This window comes from Chlorocebus sabaeus, chromosome 10, assembly GCF_047675955.1.
Source record: "Chlorocebus sabaeus isolate Y175 chromosome 10, mChlSab1.0.hap1, whole genome shotgun sequence".
NCBI classification, from domain to species: domain Eukaryota; kingdom Metazoa; phylum Chordata; class Mammalia; order Primates; family Cercopithecidae; genus Chlorocebus; species Chlorocebus sabaeus.
This window is the reverse complement of record NC_132913.1, coordinates 68,763,902-68,791,857: the sequence shown is the minus strand read 5'-3', so window position 1 is coordinate 68,791,857 and position 27,956 is coordinate 68,763,902. Positions and strand designations below refer to the sequence as shown.

Below are 27,956 nucleotides of genomic sequence, written 5' to 3'. Positions count from 1 at the left end.
CTGGTCTCAAACTCCTGACCTTGTGATCTGCTCACCTTGGCCTCCCAAAGTGCTTACAGGCATGAGCCACTATGCCCAGCTAACATATTTATATATGGGATAGACCCTAGGTCTTTCTCAACTCTCCAACCGTGCTTGTTCCTTCCATGCAAGAATACTACCTAAACTTGGCTTCTCTTTTATTGAAGTGACAGCTCAAACCCATTGCCTTGATTTTAAGTGTTTCACTTCTCTGTTGGAAAGCAGGAACTACAACCTGAAAAATGGAAACTTACCAATAGCCTCTTATCAGTCTTGGACAAGAACTGGAACATGCCTTTCAAGGTGTGCATTGCACTCTTTTGCTGCTCTAATGCACATACTCTTTGATAATTTTCAAAGTGGCATTCTCCAGTAGTAGTCTATGAAGATAGAAAGGAAGAGAAATCTTATCTTTCATCACTGGAAAAAACAGCAAAAAGCAACATGGTTTTAAAAGTTCCAGTAGCTTATCTTTGCTAAAATATGTCAAGTACCTTTGAAATTGTAGAATTTTTTTTTTTTTGACAGATTTGGGAGTGATTAAATGTCTGTGGCAGAAACACAAAAACCCAGCTGAATTATAGAAGGTTGGATATAGGTTCTAAGCTGATAACATGGCCTTAAACCTTGCAGAAATGTAAAAATTGATATTGGAACATTAGCATGATATTAAATATTTCTTTTCCTTTATAGGGGAAACAATATAACACCATATTCTTCTCTCTGAATCCGGAATTTAAGTAGGATTTTAAAAGATCAGACCTCAAACGTATTTAGATTTGTTGACTTCTGTCTTGAACCTGGCAAGCTCAAAACAATTCTGATGGAACCATCAATGAAAGAATATTGGTTCTTAAGAAGTGCTTTGAATAGTGCTTCCTTCAAAAAAGGCTATAATCCTCATATTTGCACAGTAGTTTCAAGTGTTATGAAGAATTCTACCAATCAAGTTACTTCTGTAGGTCCATATCACACAAAAATGTATCTTAAAATAATTATTCAATGGAGATGGTAGAATATGGTTCTGTTATTTAAATCGAATGTAAAAGTTGCACTGTAAATCTATAGCTGTAATGAAATATATAATATTCAAAGCATAACTCAATAAATGCATGGTGAATTCATAGCTTACAGTGTGACTGAAGATAACAGTTATCCATTTTCGCATTATTACTTGAATAAAGGATTGGTTTGCATTTATTTTAGTATTTAAGACACACAATAAAGGTCAGGTGGAAGAAATACATTTTTACCTGGACATCCAAAATGTTGAACAGCTTATCAGTTTGGGGGCTGAAAGAATTTGGTACCATTATTTCCACACTAACATTAGGAGCCATGCTATTGCCAGTGTTGATAACCTGGTAAGAAGGAAAAATTTTTAACAAATGTTTTCTATAAATGTAAGTGCAGATATCAATGAACTTTGAGGTGATCCCATATATTCCATGCAACATTTATAGTGGTGGAGGTTTATAGTTGGCAGCTGCACAAAAAAGGGAGACAGGATATCCATAGTCAGAATTTTTAAAGTTTGCTAAATTTTGAATGAGTCATTATTTCTAACCTTCTAGTTTTGGTATTGTGGAAAACAAAAAGTACAGGCTGATGGTTTATTGGAGAAACAGTCTTAGGAGACAAACAATATATATTTGTATGTTACATTACATATTTTAAAAATATTTGGTTCTCATGAGGTGGGCCAACATTTTGGTATTCACCAGCTAAGGGAAATGCTAACAGATGTTCTTAGCGTTCCCAAGACAAAAGTTAAAAAATGACAAGAGTTATGACCAAAACTCAGATATTGTAATTCTAAATCCTATGATGTTATTGCAAAAGCATTCTGTGCTGAGAGGATAATCAGCAGGAGAAAGTGAATAAAAATATATTTTTATTCAGGATCTATATGCTGATGCATTCAGAAAAAAGTATGTTGTTGGGTTTTGAGAAAGCACAACAGGTTTAACAATACTTGTCAAAAAATGCATAACAGGATGACAAATCTGGGGATTGAAGATTCCTGAAAAGGGAAATGGGGCCAAAATATAGCCTGCCAAACTGGCAGCTTAACTATAAAACCAATACAGTAAGTCAGAAAGAGATGCATCCCAATACCTCAATTAAAAAATGACCTGCAGACCTGCAGTCATTTTATGAACACGTGACAAAGATGAAGAAAGTGTCTCCAGATTGGGAACAGGTGGTAATTGCTAATCTATAAAAGCACAGGGCAGTTGCAGAAGGAAATGTCAGCAACAGATACCTAGCAGTGCCCAGTACTACAGACAAGGTTTTCTCGATGCCATTAAATATCAATCTAAATCACAAACATCTCTGTTTGCCTGACAACAATTAAACCTCTAAGAATATCTACATAGTTGGCTAGACACAGAAATCCTATATACCACAAGTTTGTCTAGTCCCAGCCACTACATAATAAATGTAGTAGAAAATACTTATTATATGTAAATTAATAAATCTTCTAGAGTACAGTTTGGTTTCTGTTTTAGTTTATCAAAGCACAAACTCTCATTGGGTTTTAAAGAGCATTTCATAGGACTTCAAAGTGGAGGAGGACTAAAATTTTTCAACATTAGTATCAACTAGTGTAACAAAAATTGGAATATACATAGAGTCAACAGGATTTCAAGGTCATTCTTTTTCCACAGATCTGGGGCAGGACCCAGGAATTTGCATTTTGGATAGGTACCCCAAGTGATTCTAATACGCATTTTGAAAAGCATTGTCTTACAAAATATACCTAATCCAAGATTTACTCACATATATAGATTATAAGAATGCTTGGACAGTGCTTTTGGTTCAAAGAATTCTTTTTTGGAAATTACTAATCACCAATATCTTTGATACAACAAAAATATCAGTTTGACAGCAAAAATGTTTTCACCTTAGGTTTACATCAGTCTCCGAATACTTCTGAATTATGATAGTACTCTTTACTTTAAAAGGTTACTTAATAATTGATAAAGCGCTTGTCACAGGTCGTAAATTTATGGCTTGAAAGGCTGACCAACGTGATCTTAAATGGAGATGGGAGGTAAGAGCCTCCTTTACTTTGTAGTGTTGAGGTTTTTATAAGCTTGAACCAAGAAGAAATTACACTGATTTGCACCCAAAGATGCCTTCCCTTGGCCTGTCCTGCTTTCTGTGTGCGTCTCTAGCAAATTCAGCTCACCCCATAACTTTGCCTGTTTCAAGGCATTCTCTCTGTTCCTGCATGCTGTTTCTCACCTGTCCTGTAAGGAGACATGGGCTTGAATACCAGAGACAAGAAAAGTGGAAGGAAAGCAGTAGGGGTCTGAGAGGCAGGAGTACCACTGCTGCAGCCCCATTCCAGCCAGCCATGGTCTACAGAGGCTGAGGGACATCACAGGTGTACAATGTCGCTTGGAGCAATGCATCAGTGATAGCCTTTTAGGTTATTACAAATATCAACACAATTAACTTTTCTTACATGGAAAGTTAAGTTCATTTTCTCCACCATGCACATTTCAGGCTCATTTTCATCATTTGATCCATACACAAATGAAGTTGGGTTTACAAACCTGGTAGAAACAAATTCAAATTTAATTAACTATCTTATTCAATAACATAAAGAGTCTTTCTATAGACTGGATTATAGCATATTTACAAGTCACCATGGAATACTTTTGGTTTTGTGGTCATATATACATTTTATTTAAAAAGAAATTAAATTGTGGCCGGGCATGGTCGCTCATGACTGTAATCCTAGCGCTTTGGGATGCCAAGGTGGGCGCATCACCTGAGGTCAGGAGTGTGAGGGCAGTCTGGCCAACATGACGAAACCCCATCTCTACTAAAAATACAAAAAAACTTAGCTGGGCGTGGTGGTGCATGCCTGTAGTCCCAGCTACTCGGGAGGCTGAGGCAGGAGAATCGCTTGAACCAGAGAAGCGGAGGTTGCAGTGAGCTGAGGTCACACCACTGCCCTTCAGCATGGGCAATAGAGTGAGATTCTATCTCAAAAAAAAAAAAAAAAAAAAAAAAAAAGAAAAAAGAAAAAGAAGGCCATGTTCTCTGACCTGGGTGACAGTATCTGTCCTCACTGATACTCCTTTCTTGCTTTCCACAACACTACACCTTGCTCATTCTACTGACCATTCCTTCTCTTTCAGCCCTTAAGTGGTTTATGTAAATTTGGCAAATGTGGGATAACTTCTTAGCTTTTTCCTAAGGTTCTCATACCTCAATTTCTGTTACCCATTTTTGAGTTAGTTATTCCCATCTCATGATCCCTGCTGGCTACTTATAATGAACCCCAAATCTGGGGAACAAGTCTAACATTATTAAGTATGATAAATTTTTTGTTACAATACAAGGCTGTCACTCTCTTTTAAAGGCCTGTGATTCAACATTTTTATCTGCAATAAACTTTAAGAAATATGTTTCTAGGGAGACCTCTACTCCATAAGGTGCTCACATTTGGCAGCTAATATTAGGTAATCCCAAATTAGAAACCCATGAAACAGGAAAGGAATCAGCATAGATTTAGGCAGTTTAACAGGTGAACATTCCTTATTCAAAATACTGAGATGTGAATAACAGAAAAATAGGAGGACACTCATCATGAGCCAGGAGGAGTGGCAAGATCAACACTGAAAACCAGGAAACATGCAATGAACTTTTTATTTGCTTACTCGTGATTCTCTAGGTCTTACTCTGCTGTGAATGGCCTTTTTTCGCCTGTTTGCTTTATCTCAAACTTGATACTCAATTCCATCAGACACTGACATTTTACATTTACATGACTGTATATCACCTTTCTAAGTGGATAAAATGACTGGGGGACAGTTTAGATTTAGAGCAACAGGAAAGGCTCATCTGTCTATTCTGTAACTCATATCTTCTGTATAAAAATGTAGTTCTAAGGACTAACAACATGAATAAGTTCCAGTGGAATTACTGAAGGTTTCCGTAAGCCCCCTTTAATTCTTCTCCACACATCTCCTTCTTGGATGAGGGGGGGTCCACTCAATCATTAAAATCACGAGGAAGCAATGAATTCTGGTACTTGGGCTGTAGTTGAGGAATCTGGTGATCCCATAGGTATAAAAAGTGGACAAGGAACACCTTGCAACCAGATCTCTCACATTGCATTCCATTTGCCACGTGTGTAGATATGGGTCTGCAGAATAGTGATTTGGCTAAGTTCACACTTCTCTGAACTTCACACTTGACATGGGCATTGAGTATGATTATGCAAACTGCACACTTTCTAATTCCTGATTAGGATTACACAGTGCACAACTGAAAGGCTCAGTGTGGCCTTGCTAGCTTACTGGGGCTCTCCCAGTAAGAAATCTCCTCCAACTGGGTACTAGTTTGATGTAGTATCAGTGATGATTATAGAGTGCATTATTATAATGGACAGCTAAGTAAGGGACTATAAAAACGAGGTAATTATTAAAAGATAGAATATAGTACCCTTTTTATTTTAAAAAAATTCTAGAATATAGTTTTTTCATTAATGTAAGAAGCAAGGGAACTGTAAATCAGCTCTGAATTTGAAAGGAGGCCTTTGTGTCTACTTACCCATGAACAGTCAGCTTAACCTCATATTTTAAAGGTATTGCTACAGTCACTCTGCTGTGCTTTAGATTGTCCATTTCCCCTTCATTTTTACTACACAAATAGAAGACACCCTGTTAGAATTCATCAAGCAGAAAAATCTTCAGAGAGAACTAATTACATACCCTGTATACCTAATATATTCAGAGGTTTGTTTAGATGCTTTTTGAGGAGTGGAGATAAAAGCAGATATGGCAGTAAAAATTTTTTAGGACAAGGTTGGCAGAAAATTTCTCTCATTAAACTGTTATCATTTGCTTCTAATGCTAGAGGAGTTTTTTTTTTTTTAACAAATAGTTACATTTATTAGATTAAAAGTTGTTTTTTTAAAACATTTATGTTCTAGGTAGTACAAAAACCAAAATAAATAGGTAGGTAGTTTAGAAACAAATTTATTACTCTCTTTAGATTGAAGAAGTATTTTTGCAAGACGTAATTCAATGATCAAAGAAAGCACATCAATCATAAAAGTTTTTAAACCGTATAGCAAGTGTTGTACTGCCTTAACCTATCTTTATAATCAATTTTACTTATAGAGATTTTTAGGATGAGAGGGTGACCAAGTTGTTGTGTTAGGTAAAATGAAGTCCATCTTGATGTTTACTCTGCATTTTAAAAAATATGTTGAAACTTCACTCATGAAATAGTCATTAACGATTTCCGATTTACTCTAGGAGACATATCTATGTCAGTCATTGCCCTCACTTTTAAATCTTGTAGAGTTATTACTGTTTATTCTGTTTTTGATTTCAAATACACAGAGTGATTCGTGACACATCATGTCCACTCTAATCTAATCTAATAAATACTTAACATAGCTCAAGAGCTAAAACATTACCAGTCACTCCCATTTAACTATGTTGTTTGTTTTTGTTTTTAAAGCAGACCATGTAAGGGAAGTTTTCTCTTACAATTAATGGAACACTGTTTTATGGTTTTCCTAATTCCCCCCTCAAAATATGGGGGTACATTTCTAGTTCATTTTTTTAACAATAACTTATACCAGGTAGCATGCACTGTGATATTGAGGTCCTCTTCCGCTCTGCTGAGTGAGCTCACATCCAGGAGAAAGCTAATATCTATCTGTAAAACACAGAGCAGGAAAGCCCATTAAAAAAAAAATCTTAAGTACATTTTTTATAATCTGAATTGTTTTCTTAAAAGTTTATGTTCTATGGAATGTAGAATTGAACCTATTCTAAAGGCATCAGCTACTCCTCCCTTGGCAGGAAGATTCAGGGAAGTTGTTGGGATTGTGACAATTTTAAAGTACACACATTTACACAAGTAACATTCAGAGACAAAAGCGTCTCTGAATGTGAACACAGGCAAGTCCAGACTAACAAAATTAGAAATGCTTTCACAACCTGAGTGAAGACTCTTGCCAAAAACACCTTTTTGTGTAGCAGAGGTAACATGCCTGGCAGACAGGACCACCTGGGGTGGGGGTGGCGGGGTGGGGAGTGTTGGGGAAGGGTGTGTAGGGGGAGCAAAATTCTGATTGACACATGCACATGTCCATTTCGATGTAAACATGCCACCCCCTTTAAAACAGCAAACATTGCCAAGAATATAAACACAAAGCTCAAAGATTTCAAGAACCAGTTTCATTTCATCATTCAGCTACCTACCCTAAGCTAAAATATTTATAACATTTTATATGCAACATAAAGATAGGGAAGAATAGAAAAATATTCATGATGGTGAACAAAAGCCATAAATGCAAAACACTTACCCTTGAGAGATGATCTACATATATATAGCCAATACTGCAGTCAAGTTGTACCATGCCAGAGTTATCTGTGACTTCACAGTTTATTTGCTTCTCTTCCTAATGGGAAAAATGAAACAACTGTTTTGGACAGGAAGGAAATAAAAAGTTTGTAACATATGTTTAAGGATGGTTATGGAAAGGAATATCCCAGAAGTATTTGCTTTCCTCGGAAAACTATTTTCTATTTATGTTTATGTTTGAGATAAATAGAAATATAAATAAATGATATAAATATGTGTATATGTGTGTATATATGTGTATATGTATGTGTATATATACAGACTTATACATATACATGTATACGTATATATACACATATATGTATATACACACACACACATATGTATAGATGTATACCCTAATATTCAAACAGATTCTCCACAAAAAAAATTTCTGGACTTGTAGCTTTCATTCATCTTGGTATATTCCCTATTTAATCCAGGGTCTGAATTCCTTGAAAAATCATGAGGCAAGGTTCATATTTTAATGGCCCTCTTCTGTCTGGTATGTGAGAATGTGTTTAAGGTATTTAATCAAAATAGCTATAATCTCAATAGGTGTAATGAGGTTATAATTGCAATAAGTATAAAATGCTTTAAAAATACAGTCTGAATATCTGAGTTTCCACTGTTACTTTTGCTAGTATTGCAAACACTAGAGAAAGAAGGTAATAGATATTCGTGAGAGGTCAAATGTCACTCCTGGTGTGAAGGTGTGGTCCCTGGACAAAAGACGAGTGAATTTGATAAAGGACAGAGAAAATTCCATTAATTGTCTGAGTGTCACCTTAAAATAAAGAACAGTAACTCTGGAGTCCAGGATGGAGGATCAATGTTACTTGTGCAAGGACCTCAATCAAGGGGCATACTATTTCAACATCAGACGTGTGCTGGCTACGGCAGTGAGAATGTAAAGGCACCTAAACAGCTTCCTCCCACTCCTAGCACTGGAAAACAGGAGGCTGATGCCTTTGGACTTTAGACCCAAGAACTTGCCATTCTGAGCAGGGGCACGGAAGAAGTCTGCAAATAACTAAGAGCCTAAATATTGACTTATACCCCAAATCAGTGAAGTGAATTCTACCATTTACTTTTAAAAACTTAAGTAAAATACTAAGTAGCATCATGCTATTGTGGTTTACAGTACTTACCAGCTCTAAAATCTTAATGAAGTAAAGACCCATGGGTAGTTTGACATGTAGAGTCGTTTCATATGCATCATCTCCAGCATTAAACAAGGACACATTCAACATTAATGTCTTCATACTCCCAACAGCAAGGTACGTTTTATTTTCATGGGGCCTAAAAATTAAGTAATATTATTTGGTTCTTGTTTAGGAAATAAAAATCCCTCTCTCTCTCTCTGTATATAGGCATACAAGGATATATGTATGTAATTTATGCTGAACATAAAATACGAATTTTCTTGGAAAAACAATCATGGGATTGACCCTATGCAAGCCGATGTAAACCCATATTAAAAAGAACTCTTTCTCATGTTTTTGGTAAATTCAGTCACCTATTACCCAAGGAAAGTTTAATGAGCTATAATTAAAATGGCATCTTTTCTCATTTCTTTTCTGCGTAACCTCTCGCTTCTATAATTTTAACATTTTCCTGATTTTTTCATAACGTTTTCTAAAGGCAAAGCAGTTTTTCTTTTCTTTCTTGCAAGCCTAAAATAGACATTGAACTAACTGCTGCCTGAATCAAGGGAGGAAAATGGAAGGAACTGGTAGAAAGGAGAAGACTAAAAGGAATGCTTGGTAGAAGTGAGCAAGGCAATGAGGAAGAACTACTATGTCCACCCACAAGTGCGTGGCACTGAAATCTGTGGGACTAGAATTAAAGTGTGAAGCAGCTGGTCACCCCCACCAGTAACTAGGCCAAATTTAAAAACAGAACTGGAGAAATGCTTCATCCTCCTGTGTATTGCAAAGTATAGATTGCTGCAAATCCACACATATGCATGAGTTCAAGTCCTGGCACTGCCAGCAGTTCTTTCCAGTGGGGAAGTAATTTAGCATTTTTAAGCCTCAGTCATCCTATTCCACACCACCTACCATTCAGTGAAGATCTGGGTCATGTATACTGTATGAAGCCCTTAGAATATTTTAAATATGAAGTATTTGAGACATAAGGAACTTATTAAAAGGCCACAGCTAGAATGTTCCAAAGTCCTGAAACAATTGCGAATTTCTATACAGTTCATTCTTTTTCCCAGTGAGAGGGTTAGAACTGCTCGGTGCTAAGGAAAACTTTCTGTTACAGCATGTCATTTTATAAACTTTCCCCAAAGACAGAAGTTCTTAGATCTCTAGTAATTTAAAAATTGGAAAAATTAGTTCAAAGTCAAGAAGCATGTTACCCAAAGCAAAATATCCGGTGAGGATAGATAAAAAAGATAAATATCCATACCTAGCAGTGCAGCATTTAGAAAGTTTCTTCAATAATGTTTAAATTGTGTCCTTTGAATCAACATTTGTAGAGAAGATTCGTGTTTGAAGAAACTTTTCATGGAAATAGTAAAGATACAGTAGGAATTTAGTAGTTTTTGTGAATTGATTAAAGACAGAGTATGTAAGCACAGCGTTTAAGAACATGTTTCAAAATTTCTGCTTTTAAGTATTACTTGAAGATTCATGAATGAATATAATTGAAAGTTTCTATACAATAAATCAGGCACTAAGTTCATTGTTCCCAAATACCAACACACTTCACTCCTTCCTAGAGCTGATATAATAAAGGAGAGATGTGTAAATAAATGTAAAAAATAATACACAGATGAGCAAGAGTTATGAATACAGCTCTGAGAAACCACTTTTTGCCTGAGATAGTACAGACATGATATTTTTTTCTTTCTCCACTACTATGGTTAAATTGGCTGCTCAAGAAACATTTTTTAAGTCTGAAAATGTCATGATTGAACCTAAATTCACTTGGATTGAGTTTCTAATTGATTTATCTGTCCCAAGTCCTTCTCCTCTCCTTTAATCCAATCTTCACACTACCAGAGGGTCATTTTCAAGAAAGCAAACTAGATAATGTAAGTGTCTGTTAAGAACCTTACATTGCTTTCGAGATAAGAGTTCTGACTCCTTAGCATGACACAGAGGCCCTCCAGAGTTGGCCCCTGCTTCATCACTTTCACTGCACAATTCATTCTTTTGTTTCACAATTTTCTACAAACAGGTGTCTAATACATCAAGATGTTTTGTGTCTTCCTTCAAACTAGCCCTCTGACGTCAACATCTCCTCTTCATGCATCTGACTTGTACTTATTCTTCAAGATTTAGCTTGGATGTCAGTAATTCTTAGTTGTTCTTCCAGCCAAAACTCACTGTTAACCACCTTCACCTTGCACTGCTCTCCCCTAACAGCATAAGGTGGCAGCTTCTCACCTCTCCCAAAGTATACTGGGCACCTCTATAATAATGCGGTATTTTCACAATGTCAAGTCTCTGTCTGGTTCCTCTCAGCACTAGACTAATTTATCTTGGGGAAAAGATGCTGGATCGTGATTAACATGCTTTCTCAGAGCCTAAGAACACAGTATTACAAAAATATAAGCAGGTATGTACATGTTTGCATTAAACATAAAGAAGGGTTTGGTGGAGTCCAAGCAACATGTCAGAAAAAAAGGGAAATTATTGGGTAAGTTATTGACTGTTAGAAGGTTATAAAAGTATCAGCATAAATACTGTCACGTTATAGCCTTAAGCCATGTTTATCTGTTCTATGATGGTATACAAATTCCAAATGCCTCACTAAGTAAGTAAATATCTAGTATTACCACATTGTGATCTGTACCCCATCCAGAAAACCTAATGTTTTAGTGGTGATAAACCTACTGACATGACTTATAAATTAATGGCCTCATATGACCATGGCAAAATCAAAACTGGAAATGTGGTATATTTTTTGAGAATTATTCTTATGAACCTCGGAATATGCAAATAAAATAACTTTGGACATTTCCCCCCACTTTTATAACTCTAATTTAACTTCTAAGAAAACAGGCACTTCACTTAATGCTTGAAAGTTTTTTTCTATTTTAAACTTATCAGAGTATAATACATGCATAGAAAAATGCACATAACCTAATTGTACAGCTCAATATTTTTTATAAGATGAATACATGTGTTAAGCACACAGATCAAGGAAAAAAATATTAGCAGCCCTACTGTAAAACCCTCTGGGATTTTTTTCTTCCAGTTATTGGCCCCACCCTCCTTGATTTTTAATAATATAAGTTGGTTTTGCTCAATTTTGTATTTTAGATAAATGTAATCTTTGAGTATCTGAGTATGTAATCTTTGATTATCTGTTCTTTTGCATGGCTTTTATTCAAAATTTTGTGAGATTTAACATATTGGTACGCGTAGTTGTAAAATGTTTATCATTGGTGTATATAGTCCATTTTATGAATATGCTGCATCTTATTTATCCTTTCAATTATCCATGGGACTTTTGACAATTTCAATTTTTGGAACTAATATAGTTTTTTGGTCGACATATACATGTAATTCTGTAGGCCAGATATATATTTATATCTATCTTTATGTTCCTATCTAGGAGAGATTCTTATAATTTTTTAACCCAGGATTAATTTCTTTAAAATATTTGAATCTTGGCTTATTTTGGCAACCAGCCTAAGTTATATTCACAAACTATGTTTATAAAACAAAACATACTATCAGGAACTTTTAATAAAAATATATATACTTTAGAATTTCCATGTAAAAAGCAAGCATATCATAGAGTAGAGGTCTGTAAACTACTGCCTGAAGGCCAAATTCACATGTCTGCCTACTTTAGTAAATAAAGTTCTATGAGAACACAGCCATGCTTTTGTACTACAGTGACAGAGTCGAGTACAGAGTCGAGTAGTTGGGACAGAGATCTCTGTCCCACAAAAACTCAAATATGTACTATCTGTCCCTTCACAGAAAAAAGATGCAGGCTCTTGCTACAGAGCAATTCGATCGATGAGTAAATTAATTACAAAATAAACATATAACATATTACCATATTTAATTGAAATCTATTTGTACTATTCTGACTATAATAGAAACTTCATTGTTTCAGATGGCATAGGATGCAGTTCTTTACCCCAATAAGCCATACAGAATTAGAGAAAATGATCCCCCAGTCCTCATAACTCCTCCAGACGTGGAGAAGAAAGGAAAGAATGCTACTTCCATATGCATCATCTCTATGTTGGGATCCTTGATTTGAGCAGTTGGATATGCTGGAAGAATGTGTAATAACAAACAAAGCAGTAATTCTAAACCCTGGGCACTACTGCAGGGTGGAGGAGTCTGAGTGACAGTGTGCTACCACAACATTTTAGGGAATGGCTGTGATTTACTCGTGCCTGTGTTGTAAACCTTGGGGTTAAGTAGTATGCATCTGCTTGGTGTCACTGTTAAATGGGAGAGAGGAAATGTGTGGGAATATGGCTGTCCCACATCCCCCGCCTCACCACCCCGACTCTATAATCATGTTAGGACTAAAGCAACCTAAGAGGTTCTAAAAGTAAACTTCAGCTTGACATTAAAGTTTAATTAAGACTTGTAGAAGAGCTGCCCAGAAATAGACATTTATAAAATATTCTGGCTTGTAACCAAAGCATTAGTCACTGAACACCTTTGGGAAAGAAGTTGGCACTTAGACAAGCAACAGAAGGTGAAAGCACTGCATAAACAGCTAGGTTCCAAGACAACAGCAAATTAAAGAGAAACACAATGTTCACATTTCAGCAGCTAGATTCCTGGTTTATTTTCCATTTTTAAGCTATTTTGCCACATTACCATAATTACAATTCTACTTTTTTTCCCCTAAATATACATCTTACTGTAAATTGATTCATTAACAAGATGCTCTCAGAAAGATACCCACCAGCTTCCTCTGTGAGACATAATAAAGAACCAGGTGCACATCTGGAAGTGCGACAAGACTGAATCAGAGCTGTCCCCGGGACTCATAGTTCATTCTTCATTAAAACATGCATAATGCAGACTTGAAATTTACAAAGCAGCCTAGAATCCATGTAACTTAAACAAATCAAGGTACTGTGTACGTACAGAATCATAACTTAATAAGTGACAGAGGAAAAATAGAAAAATGATGTACTGCAGCACCAGGCTCTATGTTTTTCTCTGAGTGAATAATATAGCTTTATTTTGCAAGAAATGCTCCCCAAGTCTTAGTATAATGAATTCATCTTGTCTGCCTAAAATGAATTAGGGCTTGATAGCTAACTTGTTTTTAATCAAGATGCTAGAATAAAATATAATGTAAACTGATACCACACTTCACTATGTCAAGACACACGACTCAATTTTTTGACAAAAGAGTAACCTGCAGCAAGTAGCCTACAGGCCTAAGTAAAATTTTTATCTTTTTTTCCTTTACTACTGACTTCAGGGAAAAAGACAACAATGAAAAATTCTTGCCCATTGGAATAGACAGATTACCTGACATTTAGGAATATTTTATTAAAGACAGGCAAACTCACTGAGGTTAAGGGGAGAAGAGCAGAAAATCCTAAATTGAAAGATTGAACCAGTAATTAACATGTCTTAGTTTATAAAGCATATAATTCATTCTCCCACAACTTTATGCGGTCAGTGAGGCAAATATTCCTACTATTTCCATTTTAAAAATGGACAATTTCATCAGACTAGCTCTTTGGGGGATTAACAGTATAGTGGCAGATGTTGCTCATTGCTCATTGTCTAGCCAACGGTGATTTCCCTTCTTAGCTGCCAAGAGAGCCCTGGATTATGCAGGTGACAGGCAGCATTCCCTTAATATTTCAGAAGACAGACCTCTAGGTTCAACTCCAGAGAATGTATCACAATAACAAAATAATTGAATCAGGATCAATTTACTGTGATCATGATGACTCCATTCTCCTCCAACCATGACGGAATCAGGGATAAACAGGTAACACAGGTCTGGTTAATCAGAATATATCTAATGAGGCACTGCCCTTCCTGGAAGGGCAACTTAAAGGGGACAAAGCACTTTTGCTCTTTTCCCTTCTCTCCTGCTTGATGCTGCCCAGCTGTACTGTGATCATGAGGAAAAGCTGAGAGAGCTGGAAAGATAACCATCAATGTCCAGTCTTTGATAGCTGTTCACCAAACCTGTGAACATCCTTCCTCAAGACTGATTATGCAAAATAATATCTTTATTGTCGAAGTCACTATTATTTAATTACTCTAAAACTTGCAATCAGAAGTATTCCTAACAGATACAGAAGCAATTGTTCAGGGAAAGCTTACATCACTGATTCTGGAAGCACAACTGAGGTGCAGAAATGTATTGCGGTGTCATTTACATGAGTAATCTGTATCGAGGATTTGATTTTAAACTTCCTATGTGGTGGCTAATACCTTCTATTATATTTGCAATCTTGAAGTCATGTTGGTTCATCTTTACTTTGCACTGGAAGTCCTTTTAAATGTAGTTTATTGTCCTAAGCATTTAGACATACAGGAGGAAGCCTCAACTTAATGAAGAGATGAGAGGGAGTGGATAAGCACTGCTTAGTGTACTATTGACAGTTTATTATTGTGGTCTTCAGAAACTCATGTTCTTTACTGAGTAAATACATTTACCTAAAACAGGTTTATAGCTCTGGGGCGCATAAATACCATTAGTGCCAGCAGAGTTATAGCTGGGAGAATGCATGGAACATATGGTCACAATTCTCCTACTGTTTCTGAGAAAGGGGAGAGGACACCTCTGTGGGAGAGACATATTTTTGTCTGATAGAGTATAATTTACTAGAACACAAAGCACTTTGTCAGAACCTTTCACTGTGAGTCTAAGAAATTAATTAGAAGCGCTCTCATCTGAAAGGTCCTCAAATAAATTATCATTTATCTAACAGAAATACATAGCCTGTAACTTTCTTAGTTGATTAAAAAAACATGGCCCCTACTACTTTATGTGGACATTCATGCCACTTCAAACCTTGTAAGACTGCAACTACTGAGTCAGTCACAGCCAGTTCTATTTTCAGGATATAAAGTTTATATGCAGAATTATGTATAGAATTGGCAATGTTTCATTTTATCGCCAAACTAAAAAATCTTATCTATAGAAATTCCAACCACAATATATCAAAAATAGTAATGACTTTTATTGAGCCTTCGTGTAAATCAGGCTTTGCACTAGGCACTTGGTCTGCATTATTACCCTTTAAGACAACCTTAAAAAGTTGGTACTATTTTTATACACTTAGCAATGAGGAAAGAGGTCTAGAGAGGTTAAGAGTCTTCTCTGAAAAGGTCACTAGTAATACAGTAGATATGGGATTTGAACCAGGTCAGCTTGACTTCAAATCTGGAAGCTCTTCACCACCACCACATTGGTTCTTAGGTTTCAGTGTGATAAGAACTTGGAGCTCTATTAATTGTGAAGCTCTGTGACCTGGTCCCCTTTAGTTCTGACTTGGATGGTCTGGGGCCTAGGAACCTGCATTTCTTTCAAGCATCCAGGTGATTCTCATAAAGGTGGCTTAGAGACAACACCTTAAGAAACACAGCTTTACACTCCATTTAAAATCATTATGCCATTTAAAATCATAATGGGTTTGATAGGCTACAAGAAATATTATCGCTCTCAATTAAAAGTGCAAAGTAGGTATTTTGTTGTGAAAAAACATGTAACAAAGAAAAAGAATTCATTAAGATGAATTTTCATTCTTCAGGAAAGAAGCATAGTTAGTAATATTTTCTTATAAATGTCAATGTCTCATTTTCTTGTAGGCCAGAGAGACTGCAATGAAAGGTGATAGCACAAGCGTCTGATTTAAGAAAATGAAAACACTCCTTTACTTGCAGCTTAGAAAAGATTTCCCCCACACAACTCGTCTTCTTATCAAAGACCCATGAGGGTAAAAACACCAAGACAATTAGGCAGTTTAGGAAGAAAATAAATACAGAAATGGGAAGATTATAACTTATTCAACTAAGAAATCATCAAAGGCACCGCCCTACATGCTGGGATACAAAGTAGTCAGTAGTCACTGTTTTTGGATTATCTGAGCAGTTAATCTGGGTAACTTAAGTATAAAGTCCAATCATCAATCAAATAGGTCAAGGCTTTTTGGCCCTGCACTATGGACTCTCAGGCTAAACTGACATTACCTAAGTAAAAATAATTGATTCTCGGCCGTATGTGATCCTACCACAGTAGGGTACTCAACCCTATTTGTCAACCTTTTTCTTATTCCTAGTTGACTCCCTGTCCTTTATCATAATAGCTATTTTGAATTTTTTTCCATTCCTTTCAAGTTCCCAAATATATCTTCAATGCCTTCAATTACCATATATAAACTTGCTTTTTATCCTAGTCATCCATGAGTTCTCTGTATTTCCCTTCCTTCCACACTGAAATTTCTTAATGTCAAGCACCCTTTCATAGCTTGTTAGCTTAAGATAAAGAGATTCTTAACTAAGGCTAATTCCTCTACCTATGAATCTGATCCCTTTTGGGATCCATTGTTCCATTCTCAGCAAACCTCTCCAGTCACCTGCAGCACTTCAGGCACTGCTAGGCATTGGGAACACAAAGATGAAAGGACAGGACCCTGCTTTGCAGCAGCTTCCAGGACAGTGTGGAGACAGACTCTCAATAATCATGAGCAGAGTGCCATAGGACCAAGGGCACAACAGAACTTAAGTTTAAGTAGCTGAACACCAGGGGGCTTCCCCTAGGAAACAGCTGAGATTTAAAAGATAAATAAAAGTTAATCAGGTAGATAGGCAGAAGAAGTGAGAAGATACAGAAGTTTAGGAGAGCATGGCACAGCCAAACAACCATAAGTATTCAGACATTGATGGAAAAACTCCCTGGGGAATTGGTGAAAAATACCATCCAGGAGTTTAGATTTTAAGTCTAAAATGAGCCACTGAAGCACTGTTATCACATGTGTATGTTAATGCAAAATCAAAGGCCAGTATCCTAGAAAGCAGGAGAACTTAGTGACCCAGGTAGGATAGTGAGTGCCTAGTTTGGAGTAATAGTGCTGTAGAGATATCAAAGCATGATGGATAAGAAAGACATCTAGGTGGTAGCATTGTAGAACTTAATAGTTCTGGATATCAAGAACAAAGAGAGAAAAGAATGCAGATTGAGCCCTAGGTTTCTGGCTTTGGTAACTTTCTAACAGCCATGTCATTCCTGGATAGTGCCTGGGCAGATTGAAACTATAGGACACCCAAAAGGACATGTCTAATAGAGAATTTGATATGTGGGTGGGTGTGAAACTCAAGAGACACTGGTTTATGCTCATTTGGCTACTTCTGCACTAAGAGTTCTATATTGGCATTTCCCAGTGATGCCCATTTTTTCGCCACCAGTCACATTTTATTAATAAATGCTGACTTCCATGACCTTTCTTTAGACATTATGCTATCTGATCTTTTTACAAATTTTACAATATTGTCTCTCTTTTTATATTCTCCATTGGCTATTTCACCAGGGACTTGGTACTCTTTAATTCCTTGAAGATGCCTTCTCAGTCTCCTACAGGGACTCCCCATTTTTAATCTCCTTGGATAAAACTGTCCCCCAAGATTTGATCCATAATTTTTTCCTCTATAAAATTCACATTTCTATCCCTTGGGCCATCTCACAAGTTACTAATGAATAGAGGAACTTCCAAACATAATCCTGAACTAGATTTTCAAGTGGAATGCCACAAATAAAAGTCCCTCCAAATTCAACATGCCCCAAATTAAAGCTGCTCCATTTATATCCCAGTCTCCCAAAAATAGTTCCCTGTTTTCCTGCCCTGTCACTGATGCATCTGCTTCCCCTCTTGCACTTGCCTTCTATGATCAATCCTCAACCTGAAGTGTTCATTCTCTCTCTCTCTCTGGTCCTTATTTTCACATCATCTCTTTGATATGCAAAATGATTTGAATATAGGGGATCCAGATATGATACAAAATTGCAATGGTTTATTTGCCATCGTAAAATAATGACAGCCACCAACAATTATCCAGTCTTTGCTTTGTGCTAGATGCTATTCTAAAGCACATCACATCTATTTTCTTTTTCTCTGTTTCCCCTTCTATGAATTTAGAAGAGCAAGATGGTTTATTCCTTTTTAAATTTGTCATACTTGGATTATGTATCAGTCTCAGTGATATAAGCAATTTTCTGGGCAATAAAAAAACTAACCATTGTGTTGCTAATTCTTTAAATGCTGTTAATTTTCAAGGGTTAGCTCATATTCCTTTTCTTTTGGGAATGCAAATGCACACACTCATTACCCGCCCTTGATGAATAACAGAGACTATACCACATATACTTACTTCAAAAACCCAATCTTTGCAGAAACCTGTAAATCAGCAGAACAATTTTCATGGGCACAAAACCTTGCAAAGCTTATCTGGAAATAAAATGACAATGTTTTTTATTTTGATTTAATCAGCAAGTATATTTACATATATATATTTTAAAGAAGATGACATCTGTGATGCATGAGAAAAAATTGATACATCAAATTGACAACTCTTTATTTTATCTCTTTTAAAAAGTTCAATTTAAGAATTATTAGGGTTCAAATGACAATTACTTGCAGGGCTAAAAGAGTTAAGTTCTACATAGGTAAAATTTAAAGCCCAAATTTTATAAGTGAAATAGATTTGGAAAAAAAGTTAAAGGCATTAAAGGAGTTTATTAGCTACCAAGATTTTTTTTTCTTTGGGTTCCTCTCAATTTTCTGGTGCTGCAGTTTGATCCCATTTATTACATGTAAGTAATGGCACTTAATTTTGGCAGATGTTGTGACAGTGATTTTATATTCACTGAAATTAGCTACATGGAGATACTTAGAAATTTTACATATAGGAAACATTGAACAAAATTAAATAAGGGTTCCAGAATTTAATTAACTCTGAACTTTTTAATAAGATCAATAAATACTACAAAGGACCTAGGAAGACCCAAGGCATAAGCTGGACAAAAGGAAAAAATGGAGAGAGATAAAAGAGAAGATAATGGGAATAGGTAAAGAGAGACAGATGCAGAAAACAAAGAGACATCTAGGAAGTCAGAAGGAGCCAGGCTCATTAAGTGTGGAGTGACTAGAGTACTGTCAAATAGCGTGCCTACAGTTGGGGGAGAAGTGTAAATATCTCTCTAAATAAATACGATTTTTTTTTCTCTCATTTCTGTTGGTAAAGCAGGTTGTTCTAAGAATCAAAATATAAATTAATATAACTACAAATTGCTAAGGTTTTGGCTTGTGTACTTGCAATATTGAGATTTTCACTATTAAAGACATTTACAAAGAGCTGATGTTGAAGACTGAAGTTTAACAGAAGAGTAAAAACAACCCCTGACTTCTGTAAATATTTTCATATGAGGGTATAGAGAAAAATATGCTCTTCAGTTATCTTTATTTGATCCTATATTCTAGACTAGACTAGTGGTGATTGTAAGCTCAATTATCTTAAAGTGACTATGGGGCAATTTTGTCTGGACAGGATATGAACTAGACCTTTAAATGTCCCTTTCATCTTTTACATTCTGTGTGTCATTAGTGAACATTTTAATGAAGGCTTTTTACAATGCCCAGACACATCCTGTTTTTGGACAAACACTATGTCTTTGTGTTGGCAGACAGTAAAGGTCTGAACAACAGGACTCCTGAGAATAAATACATTGTCAGTGAAACTTAAATATTTTGGGATAATTTAGAAAATGGTTCACTGGTTAGAATGTAGGATCCATCTCAAATGCAATTGATCCCGGGATGTGGCTGAAAAGCATATAATGGATTTTTTAAAAGAAATTATTGTATTTAACATAAACACATGTGTCTGTAAATGGATAAAACTAAGCAAGGAAATTTGATTATGAAGACTTGAGTGAATCTGTGAGTAGGATGAAAGCAAGGGAGATAGAGAATGAGAAGAAGAAGATAAACTGAGGACACATGATGACACTGAATAACTAACTTGTAAGTACAACCTTCTCCCATTATGATTTCTCTCTAGTAATACCTCTCTTCACTGGCAAGGCATCAAAAATAGAACAGTAGCATTTTATATGATAATCTACTGTTGTGATTAAATGCATATTTTAAAATGTTCAGTTCAATATCCTAAAGGGAATATAAACAATTTAAAGAAATGAAAAACAAGACACATCATAAATCTATTTTTATCTTTTTAAAAATTCATAAAATTAAAAAAAATTCTGACATATAGTTCACTTCTTCAGAATGATGCCATATTTTAAAAATTTAGTTAAATGCCACATAATAATTTGGATAAAGGAAAATATTCCTACTGTTTTTTTAATTATGTCTTTTTCTTTCTTCTGCTGAAGAATTGGCTGAAGTGGTGGGAATTCCTCTGTGCTTCGTTTACTGATGACGTGAGGACCAAGGTGGTAAGCAGCTTCAATCTGAATTGGGGTGAGGATGTCCCGCACATCTTTCTAAGGAAAATAACAACCATATGAATTAATAACAAAAACAAGCATGTAGATTAAAAAAATATAAAACTTCTTTCCTGAATAAGGCCAAACACTGTACATGGAAGACAAAGCAAATACTTATCTTTCATCTAAACTGTTAAAAAAAATGAAGATGTATATATTTTTTCATATCACACAAAATCATTTACGTTTCTTACGAAAAACACAAAAAGAATAAAAATGAAAAATAATACCATCCAATAATAGTTATAAAGGTCTATACTTGGGAGTATTTTCTTCCCTGCTATTTTCTATGCATTTAAAAGATAACTTGGTATTATACATATTTTTCATGGTAAACTTTTTGTAAATCATTTCAAAGTGCTTTTTATCTCATTTAACATTACTCTATATGTTTTCTATCTCTCTCAATAACATTTTGATTAAATTTGATTCATTTGACTCCAGATATTATAAAACATCCTTTTTAATTATTCCCTTTTTTTAAAAAAAAGAGATGGGATCTCCTTCTATCAGCAGACTGGAGTGAAGTGTAGCTCACCACAGTTCTGAACTCCTGGGCTCAAGCGATCCTTCTTCTTCAGCCTTCCGAGTAGCTAGGACTACAGGTGCGCACCACCATGCCCAGCCAATTTTTTCATATTTATAGAGGCAGGGTCTTGCAATGTTTCCAGACTGGTCTTGAACTCCTGGGCTCAAGGGCTTCTCCAGTCTTGCCCTCCCAAAGAGCTGGGATTACAGGTGTGAGCCACCATACCCAGCCTTTTTCTTTCTTTATGGAACTTTTCTATTATATTTTCTAACAGATATTGAATGGTATATAGGCAAAGTATTTGTTTTGTACATCTAAGTGTATATACTGATCACTTTACTGATTTCTTATTAGTTGTTAAAGTTTTTTTTTGTTTGTTTGTTTGTTTTTTCAGTTTTGAGTCAGAGTCTTGCTCTGTCACCCAGGCTTGAGGGCAGTGGTATGACCTCAGCTCACTACGATCTCCCTCTCCTGGGTTCAAGTGACACTCCCACTTCAGTCATCTGAGAAGCTGGAATTACAGACATGCACAACCACACCCAGCTAATTTTTGTATTTTTAGTAAAGACCAGGTTTCACCAGGTTGGTCGGGCTGGTCTCAAATTCCTGACCTCAAGTGATCCGCACCCATCGGCCTCCTAAAGTGCTGGGATTACAGGCTTGAACTACTGCAACTGGCCTTTTTTTTTTTTTTTAAGTTTATTGTGCTTTTATACTTCACAAAGAACTCTTGAATTTATTTACCAATTACGCAGAAATTGTAACCCATTCACAATCCATTCTGCCCTGTATAACATTCTTCTACACTTAATATCTTAACTAATGTCTACACAGCATTTCTTACTCCTATTCTTGTTGATATGTGGTCACAAGCTTTTTTTTTATAGTCAGATTTTTAAAATTCATTGTCTTCTGTCTCCAAAGAAACAGCTCGAGTTTATTACAAGTGATTGTCAATTCTTATATTTTAACCTTTATTTGTATATGCAGACATTATTTTCTTTTAAAAATATTTTCTATCAACTTACAAATGATTTTTTCATTTGATTATTTGCTAGCATCATTAAAAAATATTTTCAAAATTGTTTTCTTACACACAGTGAAATAATCAACAAGAAAATATCTTTGAAAGCATTTGTCATTCGATTAAGTAAGCACTTCACTAGATAGTAAAAGTGTCCTAGACTTTCAAGTCTATGAAAACAAAGAGAGTCAGCCCTCTGTACCCATCGGTTCCACATCTGTGGGTTCAGCCACCTTGGATCAAAAATAGTTGGCAAATAATGGATAGTTGCATCAGTGCTGAACATGTACAGATTTTTTTCTTGTCATTATTCCCTAACCAATAGAGTATAACAAGTATTTATATAGCATTTACATTGTATTACATATTATAAATAATTTAGAGATGATTTAAAGTATATGAGAGGATTTACAAAGGTTAAGTGCAAATATGGCACAATTTTATATAAGGGACTTGAGGATCCTTGGATTTTTGTATCCAAGTGGGGTCCTGGAATAGTATCCTGGAACCAATCCCCCATGGATACTGCAGGATAAGTGTATATGAATATCAAATAACATACAAAACACAGTGTCTCTTAGAAAGCACCTGTTCAAGCAGTCCACAGTCAGAAATGTGATTTTCAAAGGGCACTCAACAAAACAAACTCCTCCTTTTCTAAAAGGGTAAGCTAAAAAGATTTTACTACTAAAGTAACCTAAGAGGATTTATAACAGAATTCAATTGAGAAATTACATAAAGCCATGTCGATGAGAAATCTATAAAATAAGATTTTAGACACTGCAAAAATTAAAAGTAGAAATGATCGCAGGATATGAGAGCAGTTCACATCACCACATATAGCCCACCTACACAGAAACTAGTGGAGAAAATCTATACAGTTTTTGTTTTTCTTGGTATTAGAATTGTTGCTATACTCAGGAGATAATTTGAAGAATTGGTCACAGACTGTGGTATCTTTCATACTAATAATTTAAGGCTCAGTTTTTACTCTACTTTTCATATGGCCATTTCAATCTATAGGTTCTTCTCATTTTAAAAAATAGATTCAACAAATTCCCTCTTGACCATTAAAGAGTCAAGTGTTTTCACCCAGGCTAGACATATTAACTTAAACCATAACTGAGGTTTATATTATGCTAGATGAGTTCCTCAGGGTAGACCCATGACACTGCAATTGACAGACCTCCTACTGAGTAATGTCAGTGGACCAGGTTTCTATTTATCTATAGACATTTCAGGATTGCAATATGGCTTAAACATTACTGCCCCAAGGCAGGTAAGGAATAGATAATTTTCAAAGCTCATCAATTAATAATCCTTAAGGAATAGGGAAAAAAATTCCTATCACACAGATTATTGCTGTATTGCTATATTATTTATATAGTAACTTTTGATAAAAATCAATGAAGTAATTTAACAAAGATGATACACATCACATAAAAGACTATTCTATATCTTTGTGTTATTATAAACAAAAAGGATATAATTTTTTTTTCTTTTCATTTACAACATTATCAATTTAAGTGTAGAGTGGTTAAAAGCAATAGTGGTCTAAAGGTGAAGCACTGGTGTTCAAATCTGGGGTCCACCAGTTGTTATCTATGTAACATTGGGCAAGTTTCTTAATTTGTCTATGGCTTAGTTATCTTATCTGAAATTTGGGATAATAACAATTATGGTGGTTATACCTATACCTTATTGTTGTGATGATTAAATGACATAGTGTCCATAAGGCAGACATAACAAAATTTGTATGTTGCTTCAAAATGCAGGCATATAAGCCAACTAAGGAATTACTAAATTTCGGTTTCCTAGAATAAGAGATTCTGGTGAACATTTGGAAGGAATAAGAAAACTGAACTACTGCCAACCAATCAACATTAAATAGAAAATTAGTTACAGAACAAGGAGTAGACCTCTATTTATTAAATGGTATTGAGAACATTTGGAGCCTGAATCAGAGTACTCAAGATCCCTGATTACTTTTCCATTCTTATACAGAGATGCTTTTATTAAATTACTTGGTAAGGGATCATCTCAACATGAAACCTTGACCATATAGGAATGCTGCGAATCAAGGCCAAATCCCAAGTTATCGACTTGTGAAAACCGAACAGCTTGAAGCCCTGAGTATTACAATAGCAAACTTGATTAAATTATTCCCTAGGTGTAGGAGCTAGACGGCCACTGATTGTCCCTCCACATGTCCACTGTTTTAATTCTTCTCAACAAGCTTGCTTTGACCAAATCACATGCTATCTAATTCATACTAATTTTCCACAAGGTCTTCTCTACATCTGGTGTATATTACTTTCATTATCCTAATTAGCTATTAATTACGCTTTTCTTGCAATATATAAAATGTACATGCACTCTTGCAAAAACTGTATTTGACAGATATACACACTAACTTTAGCAGCTCCACCTAAGGACAAAATCTGTAATATCAAAAATGTCTTAAAGTGATTAAATATTTGGGAGTAAAAAAGTAGATTTGTTTAAATTTTTAAATTTGGATGGGCATGTGCTATGTATATTAAAAATAATGAAGATTCCATGCCACATTTTTATGGACAATTACATAAAATAGGGTGCCCACAAGCATGCAAATTAGCACATGCCTGAAATTATATAACGTCTGTCTTCTTGCTTGACTTTCATGGAAATCTGTATTTCTGGCCAACTTGAGAGCTGAGCAACAGGCCCATGTCCTCCTGTTAGTTTATTTAAAGGGTGGGTCAAAAAATTTTATATCACTAAACAATAATATCAGGAATAAATATCTGAAGCTATCTATTCATGGGTCTACTGTGTCCAAGGCAGCTCTAGGGATACAAAACTGAAAGTCAGCGCCTGTCCCAATCTATGTTCCACAAATCCACGTAGACAGTGTGGGGGATGAATATTCTGATACAGACATGCCCAAATACAGAAGAAGTAGGGCCACCTAATCTACACATAAAAGGGGTTGGGGAGGCTCTTACATAGGAAGAGTTTAAGCAAGGAATATGACTAGATTTTTGAAATACCTCTCTGGTGCTTATGTAGGGCTTGGGAAGGAAAAGCTGAGACCAAGACATAGGTTGGTACCTGACCCATCACCATCCTGTAAAATTGCAGTCCCTTTTTGTAGTAAGCTTGTCTCAAGTGGTAGAGAACTGTTAAACATCTGGCACTACAATTTCCTGAGAAAAGACAGCACCCCCAAGACAAATGCCCTAACCATGATACCAATAGAACATTCTCAGATTTTTCTTACAGAATTTTTTAAATAGCACCAAGAACATAGCATCCATAAATGTGTTAAATATTTATTTTCTGCCTTATGTAATGGATTGTGCTAGCTCTAAGAATACAAATATGCAAAAGATAATACCCTGCCTCAAAGATCTTGCAACCTAACAAAAAACTAAAATGTTATAATAATCAATTCACTTCTAGAATACTATAATATTGGTACAATTATATAGTTTGCTCACACTTAGATTTTCAGCAGAAATGTCTGCATATATGAATCAGTCCATAGTGTGCTATCATTAAAAAAATTTCTTCTTTGGAGTAAATGACATTTCATTAAGCTATGTGCATGTATGACTCAATAATATAAGCAAATGAAATTAAAAAACACACAAAAAAATTTACTAATCAAATACACATTTGTTTTCCTGAAATTACTATGGAAAAAAGATGAGTTTTAGAAGTCACCTAAAGATTTACATAGCAAAATAAACTCCCTGTATTTCAGAAATCTAAAATTCAGGAATTTGAGAAATCAAAGAAAGAAAAGAATTAACTAATCTACACAGGTAGGTTGATATCATGATTTTAATAAAACACGCTAAGGCCACTGAATTCACTGGCTCTCAGAATATCTCTGGGAACAGGCATTCTTTGTTCAGCAACTAACGCAGTAGTTCTAGCTTTATCGGAAATGCAGACAAACAGGCAATCTTTTGCTTCTTTTGTTATCCCAATGTAGCACCCTTCTTCTCTTCTCAAATATCCGGGGATATTTTGATGCAGAGATTCCATTAAGATCAACCAAGAGATATCATCCGTCAACATTTCAAGGGAAGTTTCACTACCATGGCTGCTCTAACATGTCTAAAAACTGCTTCGAGTTACAGTTTGGGTTTCTCTAAATCAAAACTGCCTCAGAATTATCCCTTGTCCTAAGAAATCTCTAAAATTTGATGAAGTTGTATATTTAAATAAAGCAAAAACAAAGATTTTCATATACTTACATAAATGGGGAAACATCTTTTCCATAGAGGAAAAAGCAATGTCTAATAGAAGAGGATTTCAATAGATAAAACACTAAAAGGTATAAATGAAATTAACCATTTCCCTTATATTTCAGAAATATCATTATGAACTCTTTAGCAAAAGCTAATAATTGTATGGCTCTGATGGCAAAAATTAAAGCTTGGCCTAATTATAATCAACTAAAATACAAAGGTTTTTTTTTTAAATTAAAAAAAAAAGACAATTTCTTCCTTATTTTTTGAGGAACAAATTTTGACCAGTCAAGCAAAGTAATCCTGTGTGATACTATTTTAATTATGATTAGACTTACGAAAACTGATTCCCCTACAAACCAGATAAATGAACACACAGCCTCAGAAAAATAACATGCCAGAACAAAAATCTACATGACAGTGATATAGATCCTTATTAGACTATTAAAAATGCACCTCTAGTCCAAGAAGATCTAGCATAAAACTAAAGAATTGTGATTAAAAGAGAATAAGTTTTTAAACATAAATTTTATATAAACCTAAGATCTGGAGTCTTTTTGACAGCCAAATTCCCCACCATCAAAGAACACAATGGATTTTGTAATTAAGTTTAAAAGCTTTCATTTGCATAAGGTAATCAAAGAATTGTCAGCAAAAATAAAAGCAAAATTCAATCTTTTCCTTACTTTTAGGTCTCCAAGGCTTTTACATTTTATATCTGTGCCATCTTTGCAGCTCAATCCCTTTAATAGTCAATCCCAACAATTTGCTGATTGTACTGGGCTCTCCGATTGAAATTTCTTTCCTGGTCCTTCACCCTCTTGGTGTGACCCCTCCCCTCCTTAGCCTGCTTCAACTTCGCAACCAAAAATATAACCATTCCCTTGTATATTCCCTCCTGCTGCATGCTCCTTGCTTGCTTCACTCTCTTGATCAAACCACAACCCTGGTTAATTGTAACTCTTCATCTACTCCTGCCTGTAAAGTTGAACGTGACTGGGGGAAAAAAAAAAAAAAGACCACACACAAACACACAGGCTACACTCAGTTTATGACAATGAGTGCAAGTGGTCCCAGACACCATCTGACAACCACCCTGTATTTTGTTACTCTCACATTCTCCTGGAAGACTATTTCACATCTTCTCAAACTCCAAATACCACTTCCTTCATCCATACTCTGGTTGATGAGTTTGCTTCTTAGTTCACTGAGATTATTAAAGCAATCAGACAAGAACTTCCATAGTCCCCATCACATCTACTCAGCACCTGCAAGCACATAC

At 35.4% G+C, this 27,956-nt stretch overlaps 2 protein-coding genes across 2 annotated transcripts in view; one reads left to right on the top strand and one right to left on the bottom strand.

The window, feature by feature from the left end:
* Positions 1–1,268, top strand: part of CERKL (CERK like autophagy regulator) — a 135,141-nt gene extending 133,873 nt beyond the window's left edge. Inside the window, exon 14 of the mRNA XM_007965533.3 lies at positions 715–1,268. Within this exon, the coding sequence (XP_007963724.3) occupies positions 715–728 (14 nt within the window). The 3' untranslated portion in view covers positions 729–1,268. The remainder of the gene's footprint in view (positions 1–714) is intronic.
* The window catches only part of ITGA4 (integrin subunit alpha 4), a 77,313-nt gene that overhangs the window by 4,935 nt on the left and 44,422 nt on the right, over positions 1–27,956 (bottom strand). The window contains exons 16-24 of the mRNA XM_007965535.3: positions 20,728–20,877; positions 18,744–18,820; positions 8,556–8,706; positions 7,367–7,462; positions 6,635–6,714; positions 5,596–5,685; positions 3,497–3,587; positions 1,275–1,382; positions 276–401 (exon numbers count right to left, since the gene is read on the bottom strand). Coding sequence (XP_007963726.2) covers positions 276–401; positions 1,275–1,382; positions 3,497–3,587; positions 5,596–5,685; positions 6,635–6,714; positions 7,367–7,462; positions 8,556–8,706; positions 18,744–18,820; positions 20,728–20,877 — 969 coding nt within the window. The remainder of the gene's footprint in view (positions 1–275; positions 402–1,274; positions 1,383–3,496; positions 3,588–5,595; positions 5,686–6,634; positions 6,715–7,366; positions 7,463–8,555; positions 8,707–18,743; positions 18,821–20,727; positions 20,878–27,956) is intronic.